Source organism: Caenorhabditis remanei, chromosome IV (assembly GCF_010183535.1).
Source record: "Caenorhabditis remanei strain PX506 chromosome IV, whole genome shotgun sequence".
Taxonomy (NCBI): domain Eukaryota; kingdom Metazoa; phylum Nematoda; class Chromadorea; order Rhabditida; family Rhabditidae; genus Caenorhabditis; species Caenorhabditis remanei.
This window is the reverse complement of record NC_071331.1, coordinates 22,564,677-22,592,027: the sequence shown is the minus strand read 5'-3', so window position 1 is coordinate 22,592,027 and position 27,351 is coordinate 22,564,677. Positions and strand designations below refer to the sequence as shown.

The 27,351-nt window shown below is 38.6% G+C and overlaps 7 protein-coding genes across 7 annotated transcripts; 1 reads left to right on the top strand and 6 right to left on the bottom strand.

Moving 5' to 3' along the window:
- Window positions 1-5,741: 5,741 nt before the first annotated feature.
- On the top strand, window positions 5,742-8,636 carry GCK72_015801 (uncharacterized protein; the record flags this gene model as incomplete). The annotated part of the gene is made up of 3 exons (XM_053731140.1): window positions 5,742-5,918; window positions 6,913-7,059; window positions 8,415-8,636. 3 exons carry the CDS (start codon window positions 5,742-5,744, stop codon window positions 8,634-8,636), a joined length of 546 nt encoding a protein of 181 aa, XP_053585912.1.
- Window positions 8,637-9,463: 827 nt separating this feature from the next.
- On the bottom strand, window positions 9,464-11,656 carry GCK72_015800 (uncharacterized protein; the record flags this gene model as incomplete). Its single annotated transcript, XM_003096298.2, has 4 exons — window positions 9,464-9,727; window positions 10,457-10,715; window positions 11,394-11,504; window positions 11,550-11,656. 4 exons carry the CDS (start codon window positions 11,654-11,656, stop codon window positions 9,464-9,466), a joined length of 741 nt encoding a protein of 246 aa, XP_003096346.2.
- Window positions 11,657-11,976: 320 nt separating this feature from the next.
- Window positions 11,977-13,635, bottom strand: GCK72_015799 (uncharacterized protein; the record flags this gene model as incomplete). Its single annotated transcript, XM_053731139.1, has 4 exons — window positions 11,977-12,129; window positions 12,572-12,744; window positions 13,451-13,501; window positions 13,545-13,635. The coding sequence occupies 4 exons, from the start codon at window positions 13,633-13,635 to the stop codon at window positions 11,977-11,979; spliced, it is 468 nt and encodes a 155-aa protein (XP_053585911.1).
- A 2,084-nt stretch (window positions 13,636-15,719) lies between these two features.
- GCK72_015798 (uncharacterized protein) lies at window positions 15,720-16,412 on the bottom strand (the record flags this gene model as incomplete). Its single annotated transcript, XM_003096293.2, has 1 exon — window positions 15,720-16,412. One exon carries the CDS (start codon window positions 16,410-16,412, stop codon window positions 15,720-15,722), a length of 693 nt encoding a protein of 230 aa, XP_003096341.2.
- Window positions 16,413-17,090: 678 nt separating this feature from the next.
- Window positions 17,091-17,522, bottom strand: GCK72_015797 (uncharacterized protein; the record flags this gene model as incomplete). Its single annotated transcript, XM_053731138.1, has 1 exon — window positions 17,091-17,522. The coding sequence occupies one exon, from the start codon at window positions 17,520-17,522 to the stop codon at window positions 17,091-17,093; it is 432 nt and encodes a 143-aa protein (XP_053585910.1).
- A 1,220-nt stretch (window positions 17,523-18,742) lies between these two features.
- GCK72_015796 (uncharacterized protein) lies at window positions 18,743-20,426 on the bottom strand (the record flags this gene model as incomplete). Its single annotated transcript, XM_053731137.1, has 3 exons — window positions 18,743-18,894; window positions 20,101-20,287; window positions 20,340-20,426. 3 exons carry the CDS (start codon window positions 20,424-20,426, stop codon window positions 18,743-18,745), a joined length of 426 nt encoding a protein of 141 aa, XP_053585909.1.
- A 1,172-nt stretch (window positions 20,427-21,598) lies between these two features.
- GCK72_015795 (uncharacterized protein) lies at window positions 21,599-26,223 on the bottom strand (the record flags this gene model as incomplete). The annotated part of the gene is made up of 10 exons (XM_053731136.1): window positions 21,599-21,694; window positions 21,829-21,996; window positions 22,365-22,493; window positions 23,158-23,256; window positions 23,312-23,434; window positions 24,047-24,094; window positions 24,147-24,447; window positions 24,494-24,601; window positions 25,272-25,480; window positions 26,107-26,223. The coding sequence occupies 10 exons, from the start codon at window positions 26,221-26,223 to the stop codon at window positions 21,599-21,601; spliced, it is 1,398 nt and encodes a 465-aa protein (XP_053585908.1).
- Window positions 26,224-27,351: the final 1,128 nt, after the last annotated feature.

Sequence of the window (27,351 nt, the reverse complement as noted above, 5' to 3'; positions counted from 1 at the left end):
CAGGAGGTCAGAACTGTTTATTGTTATAATACATTTGACCTACTACATATGGTCACACTTTGTGTGACCACCCCCCTGGGATCGATTTTTTTAAACCTTCACTATGATTTGTACTGTGTCATCATGTTTCTGTTCCTCTTCCCCTCCTCTCAACAACTAAATCATAAAAACGGCCATAAACCTCCTCTCGGTTTCCCGCAGTGCGAGAGGGGATGAGGGGAGTCATAATAATAATATTCGCAGTATTATTATTTTTATTATTGATTTTTATTATACCCTCTCCACACATAACATTATTGGTTTTTGTTCACGTTTAGTTTTTCTATTGAACCTTTTTGAAGTTTTTGGAGTTTTTTAAGACAGAGTCGTTCTGAAACAGTTTTTACTGAATTTTTCTTGGTTTTCCACGGATTTTCATGTTTTTCGATTCCCTCCCAAGGAAAAATGTAGTTTTCCGCTCAAAATTGACAGCTAGTGGTTTTCAAACATGAAAAATCCGAAAATTTACTTAATTTTACCCTAGAAACGTGTAAAAATCGAGTTTCCAGGCTAAAATCCGTTTGGCCCTGTGGTAAAGGAAGTAGGTACCCAACTTCAAGGTTTCGAAGTAAAATAGGATTTTTCTCATCTAAATTGACAAGGAGAGGTTTTTACACATAAAAAATCTAAAAACTCACAAAATTTTACCCCAGAAACGTGTGAAAATCAAGTTTCTAGCACAAAATCCGCTTGACCCAGTGGTTAAGGTGGACGATACCCAACTTCTAGGGTTTCTCAATAAAATGGGATTTTTCTTATTCAAATTAACAAGTAAAGGTTTCCAAACATAAAAAATTTAAAAATTCACAAAATTTCACCCTAGAAACGTGTAAAAATCATGTTTTCAGCATAAAATCCGTTTGGCCCAGTGGTTAAGGTGGACGAAACCCAACTTCAAGGTTTTCGAAGTAAAATAGGATTTTTCTCATCCAAATTGACAAGTAGAGGTTTCCAAACATGAAAAATCCAAAAATTCACAAAATTTCAGTCCAAAAACGTGTAAAAATCATGTTTTCAGCATAAAATCCGTTTGGCCCTGTGGTAAAGGAAGTAGGTACCCAACTTCTAGGATTTCGCAGTAAAATAGGATTTTCACATCCAAATTGACAAGTAGAGGTTTCCAAACATGAAAAATCCTAAATTTCACTAAATTTCACCCTAGAAACGTGTAAAAATCGAGTTTCTAGCACAAAATCCACTTGATCCACTGGTTAAGGTAGACACTACCCCACTGCACGGGGAGTGACCAGGGCTCGATCCCCACCTGGGGTCGAATGTTTTTTGTTTTTTGAATTTTGACTGGATTTGGACATTGGGATGTCTGGACACACAGACAGACAAAAATTGGACAAATTGGACATCTGGACACACAGATAAACCGGTTTTGAGAAAAAGTGGGGGTTTTCGGAGGAAAATCGGGTTTTTAAGCTAGAAAATGGTATTTAAAGGATTCTAGACATAAAAAACCAAAAAAATCGCAAAATTTAACTCTAAAATCTCAAAAAATTAAAGATTTTCGATAAAAATAGTGAATTTTTTTGAATTTTTTCGAAATATTTTTGCCACCAAAGATTTTTTTCCGTTTTTTCTGGAATCCTTCCCTACCGCCCGTTCCAAATGTTTTTCCGTATTTTCCGTATCTATGTATAATACACCTCTTTTCTGCCCATATACACATATTTATATGTGTGTGTATTGTTTCCGTTTTTATCACCATCCTCTTTCCTTTCTCTCCTTTTTTCTTTTCGTTCTCCGTTTGCATTTATACATTTTATCAGTTTCCCCGTTTTCCCATTCCACGTGTTCATTTTAAGCTTTTTTAGCAAAAAAAGTAGCAATTTTCAGTTAAAAATTTGATTTACGGGGTTACTGTAGCTGAAAATTTCAGCCAAAAGGGACCAAAATATAAAAGTGTTCGGTGTGTCCATTTCTGATGTCCACCAGATGATCCCTACCAAAATATTCATGATTTTTCCCGCTCTCCAGACACCCCCACCCCGCCCGAAAACACGTTTTCATTTTCTCTCGCTCTCTGCGTCTCTCACTCTCTATGCTCTCTAGGCGCTAAGAGCTCCAGAAGCCACTTGAGTGATGTCTGAGGGGAGGAACAACGAGTTTTTTACTTTTTTTTTACTTTAAAGCAAAAATTTCGTGCGATTTCGAGCGATTTCGAACGATTTTGAGTGATTTTTGACTCACGGACTAGTTTTCCCAACTTTTCGGATTTCTAGGCCACCCCACTCTTCTAAATTTTATATCCACCGGATAGCCTTTTTGATGCTCTACATTTTTGTAGTTGACCATTTTTTGATATCTCCCCTCCCCGCGGAGTTACAGACGTTTGAACGTGAGAAGAGACGCAGAGAAACGAGAGTGCTCTCGTTTCTCTGCGTCTCTCGGATGCTATTATCAAGTTTTCTCGGTGAGGAATAGAGATTTTTGAGAATTTTAAAATGGAAAAGTGTAGAGAATGGAATTTCGCATATTTTTGTAGTTTGTAGTTTTTATGTATAGATGTAGATTGGGGAGTTATAGCGCTTTGAAGTTGCAAATAGAGAGTTTTTTAGCTTTCAACAGGTGTAACTCGATGGGGAGGGGTTCTAGTGAAAAATGGTCAACTACAAAAATGATCTACGGAAAGTTTCTCTATAATTTACTATTTTTAAATTTTTGAATATCCCGCTTCTTTGCAGAGAGAGAGGGAGAGAGAGACGCAGAGAAGCGAGAGTGCCTTGAACTTCAAAGCGTTGTATCTCAGGTGTATAAGTAGGTAGATCAAAATTTTAAAGTGGTGAAATGTTTAAAATTTTATGTAGATTATTTTTCTGGTCAAAAATTTTATGATTGGTTAACTAGGTGTTGAGATATTTTGGGTGAAAAAAAAATTTGTTAAAAAAATTATTTTTTTCCTAAAATCGTTTTCTTTTGATTTCTTTTTAAGAACCTAAGTATACTCTACTCTACTTCTCCTAAAAAACCAAAAAACAAAAAACATATGACTTGGCCCTCATTATTTTTCCATCTGAATGCCCCTGGACCCCATTTGTCTGTCTTTATGTCTTTATGACGTTTTTTTGGGTTTTTGTTGAGTCAAATAATTTATTCATTTATATTTTATTTATTTAGGTGGTTTTGACCTAAAAGATCTAGAAAATTCTATAATGTTTTTAAAAATTGAAAAAAATCAGAAAATTAGACCTTTTTATCTTTGACCGCTCATATCTCCGTTCCTTTTTGTTGTATCAAAAAACCATCAACTATGAAAATGTAGCTTATGAGTTTTCCTACATTTCTGTAATTAACAATTTTTTTCTATCTCATATGCATATCGAGTTACAGTCCCTACAAAGTTAAGTTTTTCTTTCTAAAGCAGCGCCGCCGCCTCCACCCCGCTCTCCCTCTTTATAACCGCCCCGTGTCTCCCTTTCCTCACGTGGGGGTATAGCTCAGGGGTAGAGCGCTCGCTTTGCATGCGAGAAGTCTGGGGTTCGATTCCCCATACCTCCAGATAAGTTTTTTTTATTTTTTTGCTGTCACTAATTTTCGTTCCTAAGCAATTCGTGTTATGAGATGGTAGAAAAATGTTTCAAAACAGTAAGATATAGCAAATTTCCAGTAGATTATTTTTGTAGTTGATAACTTTTCCGCAGCTAGCTTAGATTTTGAGCTTTGAAGTTGAAGAAAAAATTTTTTGAAAATTTTTGACACTTTTCCAACTTTGAGAGCTCGGAGCTCGTAACAGGCTCACACTGAATTTTTATTTTCTGAAATGTACACCAAATCAAAAATCTAATCCAGAGCTACACTTTTGTAGTTGACAATTTTTCACTAGGACCCCTCCCCATCGAGTTACACCTGTTCAAAGCTAGAAAACCCTATATTTCCAACTTCAAAGCGCCGTAACTCTCCAAACTACATCTATACATAAAAACTACAAACTACAAAAATATGCGAAATTCAATTCTCTACATTTTTCCATTTCAAAATTCTCAAAAATCTCTATTCCTCACTGAGAAAACTTGATAATAGCATCCGAAGAGGGAGAGACGCAGAGAAACGAGAGCACTCTCGTTTCTCTGCGTCTCTTCTGAACTTCAAACGTCTGTAACTCCGCGGGGAGGGGAGATATCGAAAAACGATCAACTAGAAAAATGTAGAACGTGAAAAGGGCTATCCGATGGATATAAATTTTGAAAGGATGGTGTGGCCTAGAAATCCGAAAAATTGGGAAAACTAGTCCGCGAGTTATTTTCAGTGGGAATCTGTTCCAAATCGCTCTAAAAAGTTTTTTTTTGAGTTTCTGGTAATTTTTTCCCATTTTCGATGTCTATGATTCTGGAAACGACATTTTTAGAGCCATGGCCTAGAAAACCAAACTTTTGAAAAACTAGTCCCCGGGTCTAAAACCTTGTTTTAGGTCTTAAAATTGCGTTTTTTTTCCTCTGCTATAGCTTTATCCAATTGTTTTTCTTATTTCTGACACCTCCTTCCGTCTTCTAACTCACTCTGCGTCTCTCCTCTCCACACACTCTCTCACTCTCTCAAATGAGTATAGCATAGAATTATCGGTTAATCTGCATCTACTCCCCCCTCCGTCCGCCATCGCCATTTTTCCTCCCCCGTTACACACATTTACACATTTTATAACACAAGACGGACGTGTTGAAATGTATGTAAACATTTCATTTTTCCCATTTTTTCGAAACTCAAATATTTGTTCTTTTGGGACTTATACATAGGTTAGGTAACCTGAGACGCTTTTTTTCGTTTGTAATTGCCAAAAAATGACTTAAAACACCTAAAAATCGCTCAAAAACATCAAAATTCGAGTGTGGCCGAGTTTTTTCAAAATTTGGATTTCTAGGCCACCAGATGAAAAACTCGGCCACCGGTGATTTTGAGTGATTTTGAGTGTTTTTTTGGTCATTAAATTGTTTTAAAACACCTAGAAATCGCTTAAAAACGTAAAAATTAACCATAAACCAACTTTTTAGGCCTCGGGGACTAGTTTTTCAAATTTTGGATTTCTAGGCCATGGGTTGAAAAACTCGGCCACGTGTCTGTTTTGACGATTTTTTGATTCTAAATGCCAAAAATGACATAAAACAAGTCAAAAATCGCTCAAAAACATCAAAATTTGAATGTGGCCGAGTTTTTTCAAAATTTGGATTTCTAGGCCACCAGATGAAAAACTCGGCCACCAGTGATTTTGGACATTAAATTGCCTAAAAACACCCAGAAATCGCTGAAAACCACAAAATGAACCCTGAAGCTACTTTTTTGAGCTCGGGGACTAGTTTTTTTCAAAATTTGGATTTCTAGGCCATGGGTTGAAAAACTCGGCCACGTGTGTTTTTTGTCGATTTTTTTGTTTCTAAATACCAAAAAATGACTTAAAACACCTAAAAATCGCTTAAAAACATCAAAAATTGAATGTGGCCGAGTTTTTTCTAAATTTGGATTTCTAGGCCACCATGTGGAAAACTCGGCCACGGGGTGTTCTCGGTGGATTTGAGTGTTTTTTAATGGTTTTTAAAGCTATTTTTAACGTTTTCAGGCTCGGGGACTAGTTTTTGCGAGATTTGGTTTTCTAGGCCACCCCGAAAATTCCAAAAATTCACGATTTCTCCAGTTTTCCTTTAACTTTTCAATCTTTTTTATTCAAATTTCCTCAAATTTTTATAAAATTTTCAGCTTTAAAAATGCGGCGTCTATTCCTGCCTACCGTAACCCTCATCCTCCTCTTGATTCTTCAAACTACAGTAACCCGGGCGGATTACTGTGGCGAGCACAAAGTGCCATTCGGAATGGAAGTGCACAAGAATGGAAATGTCAATATTTTGTGTTCGCGGCCGAATTGTCACGAGAAGAAATATGCGGTAAGTGAGGCGGGTTTCTAGGCCATGGAAAGTTAGGCCACCAAAATCGAAAAGTTTGGTTTTCTAGGCCACCGGGGGGAAAAGTTAGGTCACGATCGGAAAATTTTTTGGGTTATTTGGAGCCTTTTGGAGCGTTTTAGGACACGAAAACCGTTAAAAACATCGAATTTGGTTCATGGCCGAGTTTTCCGACTCGTGGCCTAGAAAACCAAATTTTGCAAAAAACTAGTCCCCGAGCCCAAAATGTTCGGCCACGGCCAGTTTTCGTCATTTTCAGCGTTTTTAGAGCCGAAAAAAACAAAAAAAATCAGCGAAAGTAGTCCGTGGCCGAGTTTTCCACCAGATGGCCTAGAAATCCAAAATTTCGGAAAACTAGTCCCCGGGCTCAAAAAATATACTTTTAGGCTTATTTTGATGGTTTAGAGTACAAAAAACTATTGTAAACCTTCAAAATCGTAAAATTTGACCCTTGGCCGAGTTTTTCCACCTCGTGGCCTAGGAATCCAAATTTTCGGAAAACTAGTCCCCGTGGCCAAAAAACTTGGTTAGAGGTGATTTTCATAGATTTTAATGAATTTTTCGGTTAGTTTGAGTAAGTTTTGCGTAATTTTATCCAAAATTTTCAAAAAAAAATTTTGATAAAAAAAAGTTTTTAAAATTTTTTTATTGAAAATTTCAGTTTTTCTGTCTCAAAATGACTGAAACTGGTGAAAAAACCGTTTAAAACTACTCAAAATTGAAAAAAAAACCTCAAAATCTTTAAAAATCATCAAAAACCACACGTGGCCGAGTTTTTCAGTCCGTGGCCTAGAAACCCAAATTTGTGGAAAACTAGTCCCCGGGACCAAAAAAGTTGCTTTAGGGCATTTTTTAACGGTTTAGAGTAAAAAAAAACTATTGGAAACCTCAAAAACCAAAAAACGATAGAAAGAAATTTTGCCTTAAAAAATTTTTCCTCAAATTTTTTTCAAAAACTTCAAAATATTTTTTCCAGGAATGCCCAGAGCGTGCCACATCAACATCATGCTCCACCAACTCCTCTTGGGTGGGCGGAGTCACTCAACACTCGGATGGCGGTCTCAGATTGATGTGTTGTGAATATGACCTTCTACCGGTGTACTCGACGATTCAATATCAGAAAGTAGGTATTAAAAAACGTGAGAAAATAGAAAAGACGTGAAAATTAACCCAAAAATTCCTTTAAAACCTCAAAAATAACCCCTGGAACCTATTTTTCAGGCCCGGGGACTAGTTTTCCGAAAATTTGGTTTTCTAGGCCACGGGACGAAAAACTCGGCCACGGACTACTTCGCTGATTTGTTGTGGTTTTAGGCTCTAGAAACGCTGGAAACGATAAAAACTGACCGTGGACGAGTTTTTTGACCTCGGGGACTAGTTTTTGCAAAATTTGGTTTTCTAGGCCACGAGTCGGAAAACTCGGCCAGGTGTCAAATTTGACGGTTTTTGAGGTTCATAATAGTTTTTTGAACTCTAAACCTTAAAAATAAGCTCTGAAGCAACTTTTTAGACCTCGGGGACTAGTTTTCTCAAAATTTGATTTTCTAGGCCACCAGGTGGAAAAACGCGGCCATGGGTCAAATTTAACGATTTTGAAGGTTTACAACAGTTTTTTGACGCTAAAAAGCCCTAAAACAACTTTTTTGTCACCGGGGACTAGTTTTTCGAAGATTTGGATTTCTAGGCCACCTGATGGAAAACACGGCCACGGACTACTTTCGCTGATTTGTTGTTGTTTTAGACTCTAGAAACGCTGGAAACGATAAAAACTCACCGTGGAAGAGTTTTTTGACCTCGGGGACTAGTTTTCTCAAAATTTGGGTTTCTAGGCCATGGGTCAAATTTAACGATTTTGAAGGTTTACAATAGCTTTTTGAACTCTTAACCCCAGAAATAAGCTCTAAAGCAACTTTTTAGACCCCGGGGACTAGTTTTTCCCAAATTTGGTTTTCTAGGCCACCAGTGGAAAAACTCGGCCACGGGCGACTTTCCTTGGTTTTTTCCGTTTTTTGGCTCTAGAAACGCTGGAAACGATAAAAACTGACAGTGGACGAGTTTTTTGACCTCGGGACTAGTTTTCTCAAAATTTGGGTTTCTAGGCCACGAGTCGGAAAACTCGGCCATGGGTCAAATTTAACGATTTTGAAGGTTTACAATAGCTTTTTGAACTCTTAACCCCAGAAATAAGCTCTAAAGCAACTTTTTAGACCTCGGGGACTAGTTTTTCCCAAATTTGGTTTTCTAGGCCACCGGTGGAAAAACTCGGCCACGGGCGACTTTCCTTGGTTTTTTCCGTTTTTTGGCTCTAGAAACGCTGGAAACGATAAAAACTGACAGTGGACGAGTTTTTTGACCTCGGGTACTAGTTTTCTCAAAATTTGGGTTTCTAGGCCACGAGTCGGAAAACTCGGCCATGGGTCAAATTTGACGGTTTTTGAGGTTTTCAAAGCTTAAAATTCCAAAAAACTTCGTTTTCAGCTGCAAATCCGTCGTGGCGAGTACTTCGAAGGTGACGAACAAATGGACGGGGATACTGTAATCTCATTTGATCTCATCGGAGACATTGAACAAATCAAAGAACCTGATGGAAATTTCTCGTACAATCTTTTGATCTACCGATATCATTGTGGAAATATTCCGGACACCCCACCGGCGTGGTACATGAAAAAACAGTGGCCGTATTGGGACAAGGAACAGTGATTTTTTATTGATTTTTAAATTGATTTTTATCGATTTTTTGTATTGATTTTTATTGATTTGCACTCCCCAAAACCTTTTAAACTTTAAAACTAAAAAATTTGAGTCAAAAAAAATTTTCAAAAATTTTTCAAAAAAAACTTTTTTTTTCGAAAATTTTTGGCGCCAAATTTTTTTTTTCAATTTTTTTCAAATTTCTGTGATATTTTTGTTTATCGGGTGCTTTCGGGTCTTCAAAAGCATTTCGTTGCCTCTCCCCTCCCTCTTTTCTTGTGAATCTAGTCTTTTGGTATACATATTTTCGAAAATAAATTATTGGTAATTTTTTTAAAAATTGTGCAAAAAAACTCAGAAAAAATGCAAAAAATCGGGAAAAATTGCTTAAAAACCCCCAAAATAACACCTGGAACCAATTTTTTGACCCCAGGGACTAGTTTTCCGAAAATTTGGATTTCTAGGCCATGGGCTGAAAAACTCGGCCACGGACCTTTTTTGCTGGGATTTTGTTGTTTTTGGGGTCTGGAAACGGTGAAAATCACAAAAACTGGCCGTGGCAGAGCTTTTCGAGTTCGGGGACTAGTTTTTGCAAAATTTGGTTTTCTAGGCCATGAGTCGGAAAATTCGGCCACGTGTTGTTTTTGACGATTTCCAAGTTTTTAGCTCACATTTTTGTCAATATTGGGTATTCAGGTGTTCCTTGGACGCGTTCTTATCAATATTTATGTCTAAAACGCGCCGAAGACACCCCAGCCTGTATTTGATGGCTGTCTGTTTGTTTGTTTATCCAGATGTCCACTTCCTCGAAAAAAATTTTTTTAATTCATTTTATATCAATCCGACGCGGTAATCCTCAACGAGTTCAATGTCCGCGGGGAGTCAGAAGTGGGCGGAGTCATCATGACAGGCGACGGATGTAATCTCGGCATCAAGTCCCTACAGTATGCCATGTAGAATAAGACTTGTCTCAAAATCGATATTCCATAATGTGCCAAATTTCCAAAGACACTCGACGGAGCGATGGGTCCCGTGACGTGAATCTTGACGGAGGCCATTGTTTTTTGGGACGCTTGCCATCGTTTGCATAATGGTTGGATCTGAAATCAAGTGGGGTACTGTAGGAGGAAAATTTCCAAAAATGCAAATTTTTCAAAACTTTTTACATGACCGTGTTCCCCGTATTCTCAGCTTTCCGGCAATATAGATATCATGCCGAACGGACGCTTCCACGCGGAATTACGAGCGGTGGTGAGAGAGCGAGAGGGCGCAGACGACGAGAGTGTCTCGTTGTCTGCGCCCTCTCACTCTCACTTCGAAGCTTAGAACGCTTGTAACTCCGCGTAGAGTCGTCCGATTTTAATGAATTTAAGCTTTTCGGAAAGCGGAGACCATGGGGAACAAGATGACATATAATTTGACAAAAATTATAAAATTGAAAAATCAAGTTTTTTTGAAAATTTGAAAATTGTTTGAAATTTCTACATAACCGTGTTCCCCGTGTTCTCAGCTTTCTGGCAAACTAAAAATCAGGTCGATCAGACGTCTCCACGCGGAGTTACGAGGGGTAGTGAGAGAGCGAGAGGGCGCAGACGACGAGAGTGTCTCGTTGTCTGCGCCCTCCACACTCTCACCTCGAAGCTTAGAACGCTTGTAACTCCGCGTAGAGTGGCCCGATTTTACAGATTTTAAGTTTTTCAGGAAGCTGAGATCATGGGGAACAAGATGACATATAATTTGATAATAATTATAAAGTTGCAAAAATTTTTTTTGGAAATTTCAAAAATGTTAGTTTTTTTTCAAAAACCAAATTTTCAGAATTCACTCACATTGCTGTCAATATTCAAATACGAGTCTCTCGCCTTCGCCTCATAATTTGTCAACTGTTTATCCATCTCATCCAAACACTTCTCGAACTCATCGTACCGTTTTCCGATCTCTTCTTGTACCGTATTCAGCTTCTTCTCGTTTTCACCGGCGAGTTTCACCGACTTTAGAAGACGTTTCTCCTCGATTAGCAGTTTTTTGATCACTTCGTTGTTTGTCGCCTTGTACTCATCGTCTTCATAGTCCTCCTCAACTGAGTACCTGCAGGAAAAAATCGATTTTTCTAAGTGAAGATCACATTTTTCAGATTTAAAATTATGTTCATCTTGTTCCCCGTAAAATTCGGGTCTAGTCTGAAAAATAAACAAGTTTCTACGTTAACACGGCGAGGAGTTACGAAGGGTGGCGGCACACCGAGAGAGAGCGCAGACGATGAGAGTGTCTCGTCGTCTGCGCTCTCTCACTCTCTCGCCACCCCTCGTAACTCCGCGTAGAGACGTCCGTTCGGCATGATTTTTAGTTTGCCAGAAAGCTGAGAACACGGGGAACACAGTCATGTAAAATATGCAAATAATTTTCGAATTTCCAAAAAACACTTTTTTCACAAATTAATCATTTCCTATCAAATTATATGTCATCTTGCTCCCCATGATCTCAGTTTTCCAAAAAACTTAAAATCTTTAAAATCGGGACGCTCTACGCGGAGTTACAAGCTTCTAAGCTTCGGTGAGAGAGCGCAGACGACGAGACACTATCGTCGTCTGCGCTCTCTCGCTCTCTCGCTCTCTCGCCGCCCCTAGTAACTCCGCGTAGAGACGTCCGTTCGGCCTGATTTTTAGTTCGCCAGAAAGCTGAGAACACGGGGAACACAGTCGTGTAAAAATTTTTTAAAATTTTTTCAAAATTTTTTTTCAACATTTTAAATTTTGAAATACTCACTCATAATCCACCACCTCCGCACTCATTTTCACATCTGTCTCCGTTTGCTGTGTCTCCGGATTACTCACCACTTCTCTCGACATCTTTTTCTTACTTTTACTATTATGAGCTCTGTAATTAGAAAAAGTTAATTACTTAATTGCCCAATTAACCCACAACTGCTGCTTCTCCAACATTTCCTGATGTTCCCGCCGTTTTTTGAGCTGTTCCAAACGCTTCTTTTGTGGATTCATTGCAAATTTTTTCGAGCTTTCTTGCGACATTTTTAGAAAATGAATTTTTCAAATTTTTTTTGGGAAATTTGAATTTTAAAAATGAGAACAAACGTGAAAACTTCAGTAGGGCGCGATTGCACTTTAAAAATTGTTGCTTGTCGCAGGTTGTCTGTCGGTGTGTCCGGATGTCCACAGTTTTGTGAAAATGCAACATCCGGCGTGTCTTGGGCGCGTTTTCTGAGCAATTTTTGGATTTTCGAGTTTTCTGGCGCGCCTCAGGCGTGTTTCAATCAAAACTTTGGATATACAGAGATACAGACAGAAATAATCAACACTTCATTTTCCGATTCAAAAAATCAATAATTTCTTCACAAAACCATTTCAATATCGGGGAATACACTGAGAGCACACACATAACTGGTCACTTCACGTCCCTGAAAGTAGATTCGATTGTTCTCACACTCGAATTCGATGGTATCGGTGTCGAGAAGGACGCATCCCTTGTTTCGCACCACGATCACCTAAAAATTGGGAAAATTTGAACGAGAATGGTGGAAAAATGGCTGAAAACTGTCAAAAAAGTAAAAAATTTCGATTTCTGAGTTCAAAAAGTGTCAAAAATGAGGTTTTCTAGGATTTAAACTGCAAAAAACCCCTGAAAACTATATTTTTCGTCAAAAACCCTATTTCCCGAAAAAGTGGTGGCCGAGTGGTTAAGGTAGACAGTGACACAAAAACTACCAGGGTTCGACCCCACCTAGGTCAAATCTTTTTTGCATATTTGTTCCGGACATCCGGACATTCGGGCACACAGAAACACTGAAAATTCTGCGAAAAACCACTCCCAGCACATCTTACTAGGTTACTGTAGCTTAACCATTTCTAGCCTGCAGATCTAACTGGGATCCTACTGTACTGTGGGTTACTGTACCCTGCACATCTTACTGTAGCTCAGCCCCTTACCATCCATTCACAATTCGCATTGTACACGCCTCTCCGTCCGTATAGTCTCGGTTGCACTGGTGTCTCCACGATAGTTGTCGCATTCAGAGCCCGGATAGCCGGTACGACGGCTCCGTTGAGTTGGGGACACTTTGACGCACGATCCATACCGAGCCACACGTTTTTTGAGCAACCTGGAATGGGGGAAAATGTAAAATTTCAAAAAAAAATTATCTAACATTTTCTGCAAATTTTTACATGACTGTGTTCCCCATGATCTCAGCTTTCCAACAAACTAAAAATCATTAAAATCGGACGACTCTACGCGGAGTTACAAAGGGTGGAGAGAGAGTGAGAGGGTGCAGACGACAAGAGTGTCTCGCCGTCTGCGCCCTCCACACTCTCACCTCGAAGCTTAGAAGACCTGTAACTCCGCGTAGAGTGGTCCGATTTCAATGATTCTTAGTTTTTTTAAAAGCTGAGATCATGGGGAACAAGATGACATATAGTTTGATAAAAATAATAAATTTGTGAAAAACTTTTTTTTAGAAATTTGAAAACTCTTTTAAAATTTTTACATGACCGAGCTCCCCGTGTTCTCAGTTTTCTGGCAAACTAAAAATCATGCAAAACGGACGCCTCCACGCGGAGTTACAAAAGATAACAAGAGAGTGAGAGGGCGCAGACGACGAGAGAGTCTCGTTGTCTCCGCCCTCCACACTCTCACCTCGAAGCTTAGAAGGCCTGTAACTCCGCGTAGAATTGTCCGATTTCAATGATTTTCAGTTTTTTGGAAAGCTGAGATCATGGGGAAAAAGATGACCTATAGTTTGATACAAATAATAAATTTGTGAAAAACAATTTTTTTGAAAAATTTTCAACATTTTCTTGTTCACTCACCATTACTCTCCTTCTGCTTTTTGATGACATCTGTCCAAGCCGTTACACTTCCTGAAATCCTTCCTTCCAGCCATAAAACTCGGGATGTACTCACTTTTACATCTCCTTCTTATCTGTTGTGTTCCGCCGGTCTCTAACACAAGGGCACTGAGAAAAACCAGCAGAATAATAGGTATCGATCTCATTTTCGTGTTGAGAGTGTTAGGTTTCTCTTCTTCTACCTGATACCCCGCTTCCGGTCGCAATAAATGTTTTATGAGGGCACTTTTTTTGAAATCAAAGGAAGCTTCGATACATTCCGTGTTGCAAACCTTTTCATGTGTTTTCAGATTGAAAAAAGAAACACTCACCTCAATTTTAACCAAATTCATCAAAAATATTGCGGAGGAGATTGCTGCGAACAGTAAAGTGTTTCTTTCGAAGCAAAGGCCTACGCAATATTCTTAACGTGGTTGGTACTCGATACCGAATAGTGATCAGGCGCGGGAAAATATCATAAAAAATTAGAAAGTCACCGCAGTTTTACATTAGAAGCGTAAAAATTAAAGATCCATAAAAGTCCTATTTGATTTTTTTAATGAAATAATGTAGTGTATCTGTGAGGTCATTTTCATATTGAAAGAATTATTGAAATCGGTCTGAAAGTCGCTGAGAGCAATAGCTGTAATAACTGTATTATTCAACAAGTGCTGAATTAAAAAAAAAATTATAAACATCATTTTTAAGGTGTTTTTCGAAGAGAAAACTTTAACTGTAATTGTTTTCAGCAGTGATTACCACAGAAAGTGGTTTATAGACACACAGCTATTTGTCAAAACAGTTGTGAATTCTATTTACACCATAAACTGTGTGTTTTGGACTTTGAAACTCAAAAAAATGCCAATTTTCGCTTTAAATTTGCTTAAAATCGCTAAAATCTTCAATATTTTTGGTTTTCCTTGCAAAAATTGCACCTTTTCACACCAAGACTGCTTATACTTCAAACATTCGCAAAAGTTTAATAAAAATGTGAAATTTTCAGGTGTACTCGCTTATTCAGTCTCAAAAACCTGTAGGTGAGGTGAAATTTGTGAGCAACACAGTGCGTCCTAACAAGAAAACGGTGCAATAATAATGACAACAATTTATTTCAACAATAAGGGGAAAACGGGACACCGCCCCCTTTTTCCTTACAAATCCACACAAACACATTAAGAAGGAAGGGTGTCTCTGTCTCTATTTGCTAAACCTATGTATTACAATTGAAATGCCTATACGGGACTAAGACGGTCGAGAAAAGGGGGAACTTTGCGCCTAAATCACACCAAAAATGGACAAATAAAACATATAAAATCGAGGAAGAAAGAGTGTGTTTGTGTATGTGTGTGTGTGTACACTTAACACCTCAAATACACACATTCTTAGAAAAAGAGTATGTCTGTGTGTCCGGATGTCCAAATAACTCAAGACAAGTTGAAACGCGGCAAAGGCACGCCAGATCCGAGAAAAGTTTAAAAATTCTGCTAGAATTGAGTATTTTGAGCAATTTTGAGCAATTTTGAGCCAAAAACTTCACTTAGGGAGAAAACGCGTCAAAGGCACGCCAGCCATGATAAATTTTTTGTTTTTTTTTCTGCTCGTCTATCTGTGTGTCTGTAGATCCAGATGTCCCATCAAATCATGGAGTTCTTATAAAAACGCGTCTACGGCGCGGCAGGATACTCAAAAATCCTTTAAAAATGCTCTGAAAACGCGTCTAAGGTGCGCCAGATCCGGATTTTTACATATTTTGAAGTTTTCTAGGTTTCTGGCGCACCTGTCACGCGTTTGCAGCAGAATTTTTCAAAAGTTGGACGGCGCGAAAGGTGCGCCAGGTTTCGAACGTGTTTTTAAAAGTTTTTAATTCAAAACGCGTCAAAGGCGCGCCAGCCTTGATCCTTTTTTTAAACAGTGGTGTGATCTGAACATCTGGACATCTGGACACAGTGACCGAAAGATGTTGAGACTACTTTCAGATAGCTGGCGCGCCTTTGACGCGTTTCCAGTGCGACCTTTATTTCAAAACGCGTTAAAGGTGCGCCAGACATCAGATTTTTACACAGAAATCAAAATAGTGGACATCCGAAATCCTTGGACACACCGACAGACAGGTCTTGAAACCATTTCCAGATAGCTGGCGCACCTTTGACGCGTCTTTTGGGAAAACATATAGAAGCTGAAAATGAACAGAAAACTTGTGTGTTTAACAATAATTTATTGGAAATCAGAAAAAAAAACAGTTGGTAATTTTTCAGATCGGATAGAATTGTAGCTCTTTTTTCTTCTCGTTGACTCCCATCGGCACTTTTTTTGTCGTTCTTACTGTAGTTGTGGTTGGTACAGTAATCCGAGAAATAGTAGTTTTTGTAGTTGCGGTTGAGGGGGGTACTGTAACCATGGAATGTACCGTAACCTTGGTAGGTACTGTAGCCAAAATCGGAATTCCTTTAGCTCCGCCTCTATCAAGCTTAACTACAGTAACCTTGCCAGGTGATCCTACCCGACGCGTGATCCGGATTGGAGGTACTGTAGTTTTTGTATGTACAGTAATCCTGGTGGGTACTGTAGCCAAAATTGGAATTCCTCTAGCTCCGCCTCTAACAATCTTAGCTACAGTAACCTGGCCCGGTGATCCTACCCGACGCGTGATCTTGATTGGGGGTACTGTAGCTACAGTAACCCGAAGTGGATTAACTGTAGCTGACTTAGGGGTACTGTAAATCCCTCCAGGTCTACCTGTAGCTACCGTAGTCGCTCTTACTGTAGTACTCTCCGGATAGTCGAAACGGATTACTGGTTTTGGCGCATTATTTCCAACTGGCGGTTTTCTTGTTGGTCTTACTGTAGATGGTGCTACAGTACCCCTGGTGGAAGTGTCCTCACATTTTTTTGATCTACAGAAATCGATTGAAGCGAATAGAAGGAGAAGGTATAGAAGATTCATAGGGGAAAAATAAGAAATGGCACTTTTTCTTGGAAAAGTTTCCCTTTTTCTTCAATAATAATGTTTGGGAACTTTGTGAGGTTTTAACGTTTTTGAAAAGAATGAATTTCACATCAGAAATCTCAAAAAACTACCAAAAACCCATTCATGACCTAGAAATCCGTCTGATGACCTAGAAATCCAAAACTAGTCCGCGCATCAAAATCAGCGAGTTGAGAGCTTTCAGAAAAGTACCCACAAGCCTAGGTTCCAATGACTTTGGGTCTCACCACGAAAACTACAGTAACCCAAATTTTCGAAAAGTTTGAAACCTCTTTAACTTTGTCAGCTTTGACGTAATCTGTCTGAAAATTGTAAATTTGGATTCAAGAGATTGAGAGCTTTCAGAAAAGTACCCACAAGCCCTGGTTCTAATGATTTTGGGTCTCGACACGATTTACAGGCGGGTTACTGTACTTTTCGTGGTGAGACCCAAAGTCATCAGAACCCAGGCTTGTGGGTACTTTTCTGAAAGCTCTCAACTCGCTTATTTCAATGCGCGGACTAGTTTTGCGTTTCTAGGCCACCAGACGGATTTCTAGGCCAGGACTCTACTTCAGTGGTTTTTTGGGGTTTTTGACCATTTGAAGTGAAAAAAAACAGGAAAAACGCGAGTTTAACAATATTTATTCAGAAGAATTATAGAATATTATACTTCTTGAAAAATTTCGACTCTGGTTGCTCGAATTTTCTTCTGGAATTCCCATTATCGATTGATTTTTCCGATTTTTTGACGCGTCTTGACTTCTGTACGAGCGAAGGAGAATATGTAATAGTTTCTCCCGCAAAATATATCTCTCCCTTATTCCCGTTGACTCCGGTCGGTACTTTGATGGTTACTGTAGGTACAGTAACCCGAGAAGTTGTAGTTTTTGTAGTTTGTGGTGGTGTATGCTCCTCTTGTCCAGGCCCGTCTTGAGTTGCTTCAAGTAGATCAAAAGTTGTAGTTTTTGTAGTCACTGTAGTTGGTACAGTACTCCCTGGGGTTACTGTAGTCGTGATGTCCTCACAAATCTTCGAATCCAACGAGTTGATAAAAATGAATAAAAAGAGAAAGAATAGATTATTCATTCTCGAAAAAATCGAAATAATGTGTGTCGAATCGAAAAATTTTCCCTTTTTGTGTATTTAATAAAGGTTGGGAACTTATTTTTAATGTTTCAGAATACATTTGACATCAAAAACCCCAAAGCACCACTAAAAAAGAATCAAAAACTTCCGTGACCTAGAAAACCGTCTGGTGGCCTAGAAACCCAAAACTAGTCCGCGCATCAGAATCAGGGAGTTGTGAGCTTTCAGAAAAGTACCCACAAGCCATGGTTCTGACGACTTTGGGTCCCGACACGAAAACTACCGTAACCCATTTCTCTAGGCTTACTGTAGTTTTCGCGTCGAGACCCAAAGTCGTCAGAATCATGGCTTGTGGGTACTTTTCTGAAAGCTCTCAACTTACTGATTATGATGCATGGACTAGTTTTGGGTTTCTAGGCCACCTGATGGATTTCTAGGTCATTCCCGAAATTTCACATTAACAACCGTCTTTATTCATTAAAAATAACAAAATTCAACAAAAAACAAAACAAAATTAACAAATAATTGAATAACGAGCTGGTGGACAGTGATGTCACTTCTTTCCCTTCTTACGCTTCTTGCTGGTCTCCTGAAAATTTAAATTTGTATGTTTGTGTGTCCGGATGTCCCCTCTGTCTTACCAATGACACAATATCCTTGAGCTCTTTCGCCAACTTGCTCACTGCCTCGTTCTCACGCGGAGCTCCCGATTTCTTGGAGTTTTTGGATTTGTTGGTCGGCTGGGTAGCCGGTGGCATCACTTTGAATGGGTATTTGTTCTTAAAAAATGGAGATTTTCAAAAAATGGACTAGAAATCCGTCAGGTGGCCTAGAAACCCAAAACCAGTCCGCGAATTGGAATCAGGAAGATGAGAGCTTTCAGAAAAGTACCCACAAGCCTATATTCCAAGCGATTTGGGTCTCGACACGATTTACGGTGGGTTACTGTAGTTTTCGTGGTGGGGATTCATGCAAGTGCAAGTCAAGAATCGTCTCAACGTCGCCATGTCCCGTTCGAAACAAGTCACAATTCTCATCGGAAATGTTGAAATGTTGCGAAAAGTTCAGTCAAAAAAAAGAAAACAAAAATAGGCATAAAATCAGAAATTCCTGCTGACGAGCGGTCCTGAAGTCCTTTTTTCGGGAATCGGTATGTCTGTCCGGATGTCCGCGGTCTAATAGACATGGACGGTCCAGAGAAATCCGGAGAAGCTCAATGTCTACCAAACCCTCAAAATGAGGACTCCCTTGTTAACGGAAGACACTTCGATCGAGCATCTCGGCCTCCTCTCGAATTCTTCCATCAATCGATTTTTGATCCGTGGAATTCCTCGAATCGAGTGATTTCCACGACCGGTTTCTAATTCGAATTCTGTAAAAATCGATATTTTGTTCAAAAAAATGTAATTTAAAAAATTTGTTTCTGGAAATTCTCAGTCTCTCGAAAACGGGAATCTACGATGAAAATAAGTCGGATTTTCCGATTGTCTATGAAATTTCCTGAATTTTGAGCCCCATATCGACTATTTTCTGACAACTTTGATTTTTCGCACGCGTCGCGGTCGTGCGTCGCGGTCAAAATAAAAAATTGACGGAATATAGTCGATATGGGGCTCAAAACTTTGCAAATTTCATGGAGATCACGATTCCATCGCCAATTACTACTAAAATCGAGAAATTTGAGAAATTTTGAAATTTTCAGAAATTTTTTTTTGAAATTTTTTGATTTTTTAAATTTTCTAGTCTAAGATCAAAATGAGCGGTATTTTTAAATTTAACGCAAAAATTGTAAAGTTTTGAGCCCCATATCGACCAAATTCTCACAACTTTGATTTTTCGCACGCGTCGCGGTCGTGCGTCGCGGTCGTGCGTCGCGGTCAAAATAAAAAATTGACGGAATATAGTCGATATGGGGCTCAAAACTTTGCAAATTTCATGGAGATCACGATTCCATCGCCAATTACTACTAAAATCGAGAAATTTGAGAAATTTTGAAATTTTCAGAAATTTTTTTTTGAAATTTTTTGATTTTTTAAATTTTCTAGTCTAAGATCAAAATGAGCGGTATTTTTAAATTTAACGCAAAAATTGTAAAGTTTTGAGCCCCATATCGACCAAATTCTCACAACTTTGATTTTTCGCACGCGTCGCGGTCGTGCGTCGCGGTCAAAATAAAAAATTGACGGAATATAGTCGATATGGGACTCAAAACTTTGCAAATTTTATGGAGATTACGATTCCATTGCTAATTACTACTAAAAACGAGAAATTTGAAAAATTTTGAAATTTTAGTTAAAAACTTTTTTTTGAAATTTTTTGATTTTCGAAAATTTCTGATCAAAGCTCAAAACGGGCGGTATTTTTGAATTTAACGCAAAAATTGCAAAGTTTTGAGCCCCATATCGACCACATTCTGACAACTTTGATTTTTGACCTACGCGTCGCGCTCGTGCGTCGCGGTCAAAATCAAAAATTGTCAAAATATAGTTGATATGGGGCTCAAAACTTCGGAATTTTCATGTAGATCACGATTCTGCTAACCATTTCTACTAGAAATCTCACTAGACCCCAAACTAACCTCCAACCGTCCCCTCGACCATCCTCTTCACATACCAAAGTGCTCCCATTTCGGTCATCCCGTGTAGGTCGTAATAGTTCTTCAAATTACTATTATTTCTGACCATCTCGTTCCACCGGATGACCTTCTTATTGATTTGAGCCCTGTGGTCTAGGCGATCGGCTCTCGACATGGTTTTTGCCTCTTCCTGCAAGAAAATTTGAGAATTTTTTTTTGAATTTTTTATTTATAAAACTCACATAAAGCCTGGCGATCTCCGCCAAATGGGTTTTTTTGGCCTGCAGGAATGCTGGACTCTCAACTACTGTACGTCTAGAATCTGACATTTTTACAGTATTATGAGCACCGCTAGCGGGGTTGTAGATCACAATAATAAAAAAGAGGATCACAAAGAAGTGTGAGAACACCTGCTGTAGGTCAATGACATTTGCATCTTCACATTTTGACAAGTTGTCAAAAGGACATGGGAAAATGTATCGATCGATAACGTTAGACGCCCAAATGTTTCGAGTAAAGCTCATCCAAACATGACCTAGAAATCCGTCTGGTGGCCTAGAAACCCAAAACTAGTCCCTCCATTAGAACCAGTGAATTGAGAGCTTTCAGAAAAGTACCCACACGTCTATGTAGGGTCTCAACGCGAAAACTACAGTAATCCAGTATTGAAAAACCTGCCGAGTAGTGGTCAAATTTTTAATATTTTCAAAATCTCGTGTCAAATTCGAATTCCCCATCAAAAACTACTCTTACCCCCATTTTTTTGCGTCTCTATCTCTCATTTTGTGTTTTTCGGGGTTACTGTAGCGCCGATTGTGTGCATACACCAAACACCGCGACGACAAAATGCACAGAATTCGAAAATTAAGTGAAAACCGGCTGGATAGGGGTTAAAGTAGTTGTAGAATCCGAATTCGACATGGAAATCGAGCCTAGAACACGTTTTCATACAGAAAATAAGTTTTATAGACCTAAAACCTACCGAATAGTGGTTAAATTTCCACAAGTGTAGAGAACTAATGTTAGAATCGGATTCCCCATCAAAAACTACCCATATCCCCATTTTCCTGCGTCTCTATCTCTCAATTGGCAATTTTCGGGTTACTGTAGCGCCGATTGTGTGCAAACACCGAACACCCCGACGACAAAATGCACAGAATTCGAAAATTGAGTGAAAACCGGCTGGATAGGGGTAAAAAGGGGTGGGGAATCTGAATTTAATAGTCCTAGCTCATGAAAACCAGTATTTTTGTGAGAAAATCCTAAATTCTCACTGAAATTCTAGAAATCACTATGATTTTGTGTTTTTCGGGTTGGCAGAAATGCGATTTTTGAGGCGGAGCCTAACAATCCTTTATATTTTATTCAAAAAAATGAAATGCGTGAAAAAAGCGAGAAACATCGATTTTGATGGAAATCGTGACAGCGTGAGAAATAATTAGATAATTAGAAAGGTAGTTAAGTATTTTGGAAAAGGAAAATTCAGTATCATTGCAATAGATCAGTGGAATCTCCCGCGTTTTGGTGTGGCGGCGTAGTTGTGCTCAGAAAAAGCGTCCAATTCTGTTTTACCAGATTTTCGGCCACGCTTCTTCTTCTGAAAAATGAATTTTAAAACCAAAAGTCACTTTGGAACTGAGACGTTTTGAAACCGATGAAAAACTGCATAACAGTTTCGAAATGTCCGGTTTTTAGACGTCCCCTTCAAAAAAAAAACTCAAAATCACTCACTGTGCTGCCTAGTGGCCGTCCTCTTCCTCTTTTAGGTGGTGGTACGGTAGCTACAGTATCCTCCTCAATGTCATCATCAGCCGCCGGTCCTGGTACAGTATCTTCAATCAATCCTGGTTTCATTTCTTGTCCGTTTCCTCTCGCAGCAGGTGGTGGTGGTAGTGATTCCTGGATTTTTCATTGTTTTCAATAAATTTGGCTTTTTGGCCCGAAAATATCGATTTTTATGAGCTAGGACTATGAAATTCGGGTTCCAAACCTCTTTTTACCTCTATCCAGACGGTTTTCACTCAATTTTCAAATTCTGTGCATTTTGTCGTCGTTGTGTTCGGTGTTTGCACACAATCGGCGCTACAGTAACCCAAAAAACACAAAATGAGAGATAGAGACGCAGAAAAATGGGGATATGGGTAGTTTTTGATGGGGAATTCGAATTTGAGCTTAGTTTTTGGTTAAAGTCGCGTGAAAAGTCTCATTTTTTGTGTCGGTTATACTGTTGCTAAGCCGATGAGTACTGTAGCTAAAGATACACCTACCTTGACACCAGCTACAGTACCCTCCTCGATGTCATCATCGGCCACAGGTTTTGGTACGCTATCTTCAATCAATCCTGGTTTCATTTCTTGTCCGTTTCCTCTCGCAGCAGGTGGTGGTGTTAGTGATTTCTGGAATTCTCGTCATAAATTTTGATTTTTGGACCAAAAATATCGATTTTTATGAGCTAGGACTATGAAATTCGGATTCCCCACCCCTCTTTACCCCTATCCAGACAGTTTTCACTAAATTTTCGAATTCTGTGCATTTTGTCGTCGCGGTGTTTGGTGTTTGCACACAATCGGCGCTACAGTAACCCGAAAAACACAAAATGAGAGATAGAGACGCAGAAAAATGGGTATAAGGGTAGTTTTTGATGGGGAATTCGAATTTGAGCTTAGTTTTTTAAAATTTAGACAATTTGATCGCTACTCGGCAGGTTTCATATCTTTAAAACCCATTTTCTGTATAAAAACATAACCCAATCTTAATTTCCATGTCAAAATCGGATTTCCCGTCTCTTTTTACCTCTATCTGGCCGGTTTTCACGCAATTTTCAAATACTGTGCATTTTGTCGTCGGAGTGTTCGGTGTTTGCACACAATCGGCGCTACAGTAACCCGAAAAACACAAAATGAGAGATAGAGACGCAGAAAAATGGGGACAAGGGTAGTTTTTGATGAGGAATTCGAATCTGGTGATGATTTTCGGTTTACGTCACGTCAAAAGTCGCATTTTTCATGTCGGTTATGCTGTAGCTAGGCTAATGAGTACTGTAGTTAAGGATACACCTACCTCGACACCATTCTTTGGCCGCCCTTCTATTTTCGGCATTTTCATGGTACTGGGACCCGCAGGCTCTTGGTGACGATTATCCGAAATTCCGTTATTGATCTGAAAAATTGATTAGGTAGATCAAATTTTCGAGGTACAGTTTCCCTCTACTTACATTCCCATTGAGAGGGGGGATGGCATCTGGAATTGGTCCTTCATCTTCATCATCCGACAAATCGGGAATGAATCCTTGCATCGGGGCATCAGGATCGTGATCCGAATCCGGAGAGACACGGTTCTGATGAAAATTTATTTTGTTTTAAGAAAACCCTAAAAATCAAATAATTTCTTTCATTTTTGATATGAAATTTGAGTTCCCCGTCCCCTTTTACCCCTATCCAGACGGTTTTCACTCAATTTTCGAATTCTGTGCATTTTGTCGTCGCGGTGTTCGGTGTTTGCACACAATCGGCGCTACAGTAACCCAAAAAACACAAAATGAGAGATAGAGACGCAGAAAAATGGGGATATGGGTAGTTTTTGATGGGGAATTTGAAAATGACATTGCTTTTGGAAAAATGGAAAAATTTGACCGCTACTCGGCAGGTTTCAAATCTTTAAAACTCATTTTCTGTATAAAAACGTGATCCGATCTCAATTTCTATGTGAAATTCGAGTTCCCCGTCCCTCTTTACCCCTATCTGACCTTTTTTCACTCAATTTTCAAATTCTGTGCATTTTTTCGTCACGGTGTTCGGTGTCTGCACACAATCGGCGCTACAGTAACCCGAAAAACACGAAATGAGAGATAGAGACGCAGAAAAATGGGGATAATGGTAGTTTTTGATGGGGAATTCGATTTTGACATTAATTTTTTGTTTTATTCAAGATTTTGAGTAAAAAACGGTACCTGTCTCATCTCTGCAACTCTGATACGAACTTGAGCTTCCAGTTTGGCCTGAAAAATTATCTTCTGTATTGAAGCGTTGCGGTCGCGTCGCGTGTCTTACCACATATTTTCGATTCAATCTCCAGCACGGTATTCCGTATTTTTTATTTTCATCGTCTCTCCAACTTTTTGCGAGATTCATCTCATTTTCAGCAGTTTTACACTCAACTTCTTTTCCGGCCAGACGGATTAGAGCAAGAGCATGTTTTGGGACCATGACTGCTCTCATTAGTGAGAGAAAACACTCCAAACAATGTTTCGAATAAATGACCGCCAAAATGAAATACTGAAAATCCGAAAAACGTTCAGATTTATCATGAATCAATTTCCTACAGGCCTTCCGGATTTTTTCATGGTCCATGCTGAAGTTTTTAATTAATTAATTAGTTTCCAGCCTAATCAACCAACTCATGATCCGCTATCCAATCGAAACCCATCCTCTCTCTTCTTGGTCCATAATTATTATGGTATTGATTTCCGATGTTGAAAAACGGTCGGATTACATCGGGACCATTGCTGAAATTAAGGGAAATTGAAAATTTTGGAAGATGAGACTATGAAATTCGAGTTCTCCGTGTCTTTTTACCCCAAAATCAATGTTTTTTACGCAATTTTTGAATTCTGTGCATTTTGTCGTCGGGGTGTTTGGTGTTTGCACACAATCGGCGCTACAGTAACCCAAAAAACACAAAATGAGAGATAGAGACGCAGAAAAAAGGGGATATGGGTAGATTTTGATGGGGAATCCGAATTTAATAATGGTTTTTGAAATCTCAAAAAATTTCACTGGTGTTCGGCAGGTTTCATATCTTTAAAACTCATTTTCAGTACGAAAACGTGTTCCTAACTAAGTTTCCATGTTAAATTCGAATTTCTCACCCCTTTTTACCCCTATCCAGACTGTTTTCACTCAATTTTCAAATTCTGTGCATTTTGTCGTCGGGGTGTTCGGTGTTTGCACACAATCGGCGCTACAGTAACCCAAAAAACACAAAATGAGAGATAGAGACGCAGAAAAATGGGGATAGGGGTAGTTTTTAATGGGGAATTCGAATTTGATAATGGTTTTTCTTTTTTCATAGTTTTTTAAAATGTCAAACTAAGGTTCATTTTGACGCTAGCAGAATTTTGAAAACATATTCAGAATTCTCGGAATCTTAGCTATTCAACTATACAATAAACTTACATTTGCTTTCTCAGAATATCCAGATTTACAGCATAGGGTTCACCAAAAGGATAACCAAATTTAACATGATCCGTTCCATCTGGAATATCAGATTCCTTGGCGACCATCCGGATTTCTGGCAGTCCGAAGCATGGAGTATAATTGACCACGTTTCGAAGATGAGTAAACACCTCAATGATCGCCTTTTCAGTAGTGGTTTTCGATTCGTGCTGAAAAAACACAAAATTTTGGGATTTTTAGAGAAATTCACTGATTTTTGAAACTTTTTATTATGAAATTCGAGTTCTCCGTGTCTTTTTACCCCTATCCAGACACTTTTCACTCAATTTTCGAATTCTGTGCATTTTGTCGTCGGGATGTTCGGTGTTTGCACACAATCGGCACTACAGTAACCCAAAAAACACAAAATGAGAGATAGAGACGCAGAAAAATGGGGTTAGGGGTAGTTTTTGATGGGGAATTCGAATTTGAGCTTAGTTTTTGGAAATATCAAAAAGTTGACCGCTGTTTGGCAGGTTTTGGACCTTTAAAACTGATTTTTGCATTAAAACGTGTTCTAGGTGTGATTTCTATGTTGAATTTGGTTTCTACGACTATTGTTACCCCTATCTAGCCGATTATCACTCAATTTTCGATTTCTGTGCATTTTGTCGTCGGGGTGTTCGGTGTTTGCACACAATCGGTGCTACAGTAACCCAAAAAACACAAAACGAGAGATAGAGACGCAGAAAAAATGGGATAAGGGTAGTTTTTTATGGGGAATTCGAATTTGAGCTTAGTTTTTCAATAATGAATCGATTTTTAGTGATAATTTTTCGTATAAGAGCCCACTTACTTGCTCTGGAGTTTCGAAGAGCACAAATATCTCTTGTCGTTGCAACACCAATCCCTGATAAATTTTTTCCTGACAATCCAAGTAGAGTTCGCGTAGTTTGTCGACGTTGAAAGCCATTTTTCTGGAAAAAAATACCGGAGAAATTTGAGTATATGAGAATTCAACAAAAAAAATCTAAATTTAAGATCAAATGTGAAAATAAACACGATAAACTGGGATTTTGGATGAATTATTTTAAAAAATTCGAATTCCCCATCAAAAACTACCCTAATCCCCATTTTTCTGCGTCTCTATCTCTCATTTTGTGTTTTTTGGGTTACTGTAGCGCCGATTGTGTGCAAACACCGAACACCACGACGACAAAATGCACAGAATTTGAAAATTGAGTGAAAAAAGGTCAGATAGGGGTAAAATAGGACGGGTAACCCGAATTTCACATAGAAATTAAAATTGGTTCACGTTTTTATACAGAAAATTAGTTTTAAAGATATGAAACCTGCCGAGTAGCGGTCAAATTTTTACAATTTTCCAAAAGCAATGTCATTTTCGAATTCCCTATCAAAAACTACCCTTATCCCCATTTTTTGGCGTCTCTATCTCTCATTTTGTGTTTTTCGGGTTACTGTAGTGCCGATTGTGTGCAAACACCGAACACCACGACGACAAAATGCACAGAATTCAAAAATTGAGTGAAAACAGCAAAAATTTTAATATTTCTAGTTAAAATTTGACAAAAAACTCGAAATTTCTGAAATTTTACGTGGCAATGGACATTTTTAGGTTGTAAAACACTAAAAATTCCGATTTTTTAAACTGAAACATCAAAAATTATCAAAAATAACGCGGAATTCCAATTAAAATGAGCAAAAATCTGCCAAAATCAGCGAATTTACACACTTTTTCTATTGGAAAAACCCGGAATTTCTAAAAATTTGGTTTAAAAAAGTAAAAAAAAAATGCAAATAAAGTCAAAAACCAATGAGAAAACGTGATTTTGTGCCTAAAAACCTATTTTCCTGAGTAAATCTCTAAATTTCTGAAAATTTTCAAAAATTGGGTTCCAAAATTTAATAACTATACCATTTCAGACTTAATTTTTTTTAAAACCAGTTAAAACCAACAAAATACCGATCAAAACAAGAAAAAAAGGGGGAAAAATGAGAGTGAGAGAGATAAATTTAGGGGAGAGACGCAGACAAATAAGATAGAGTCGGACGGCCGACCCCCCTGGGTAATTGAGTGTTT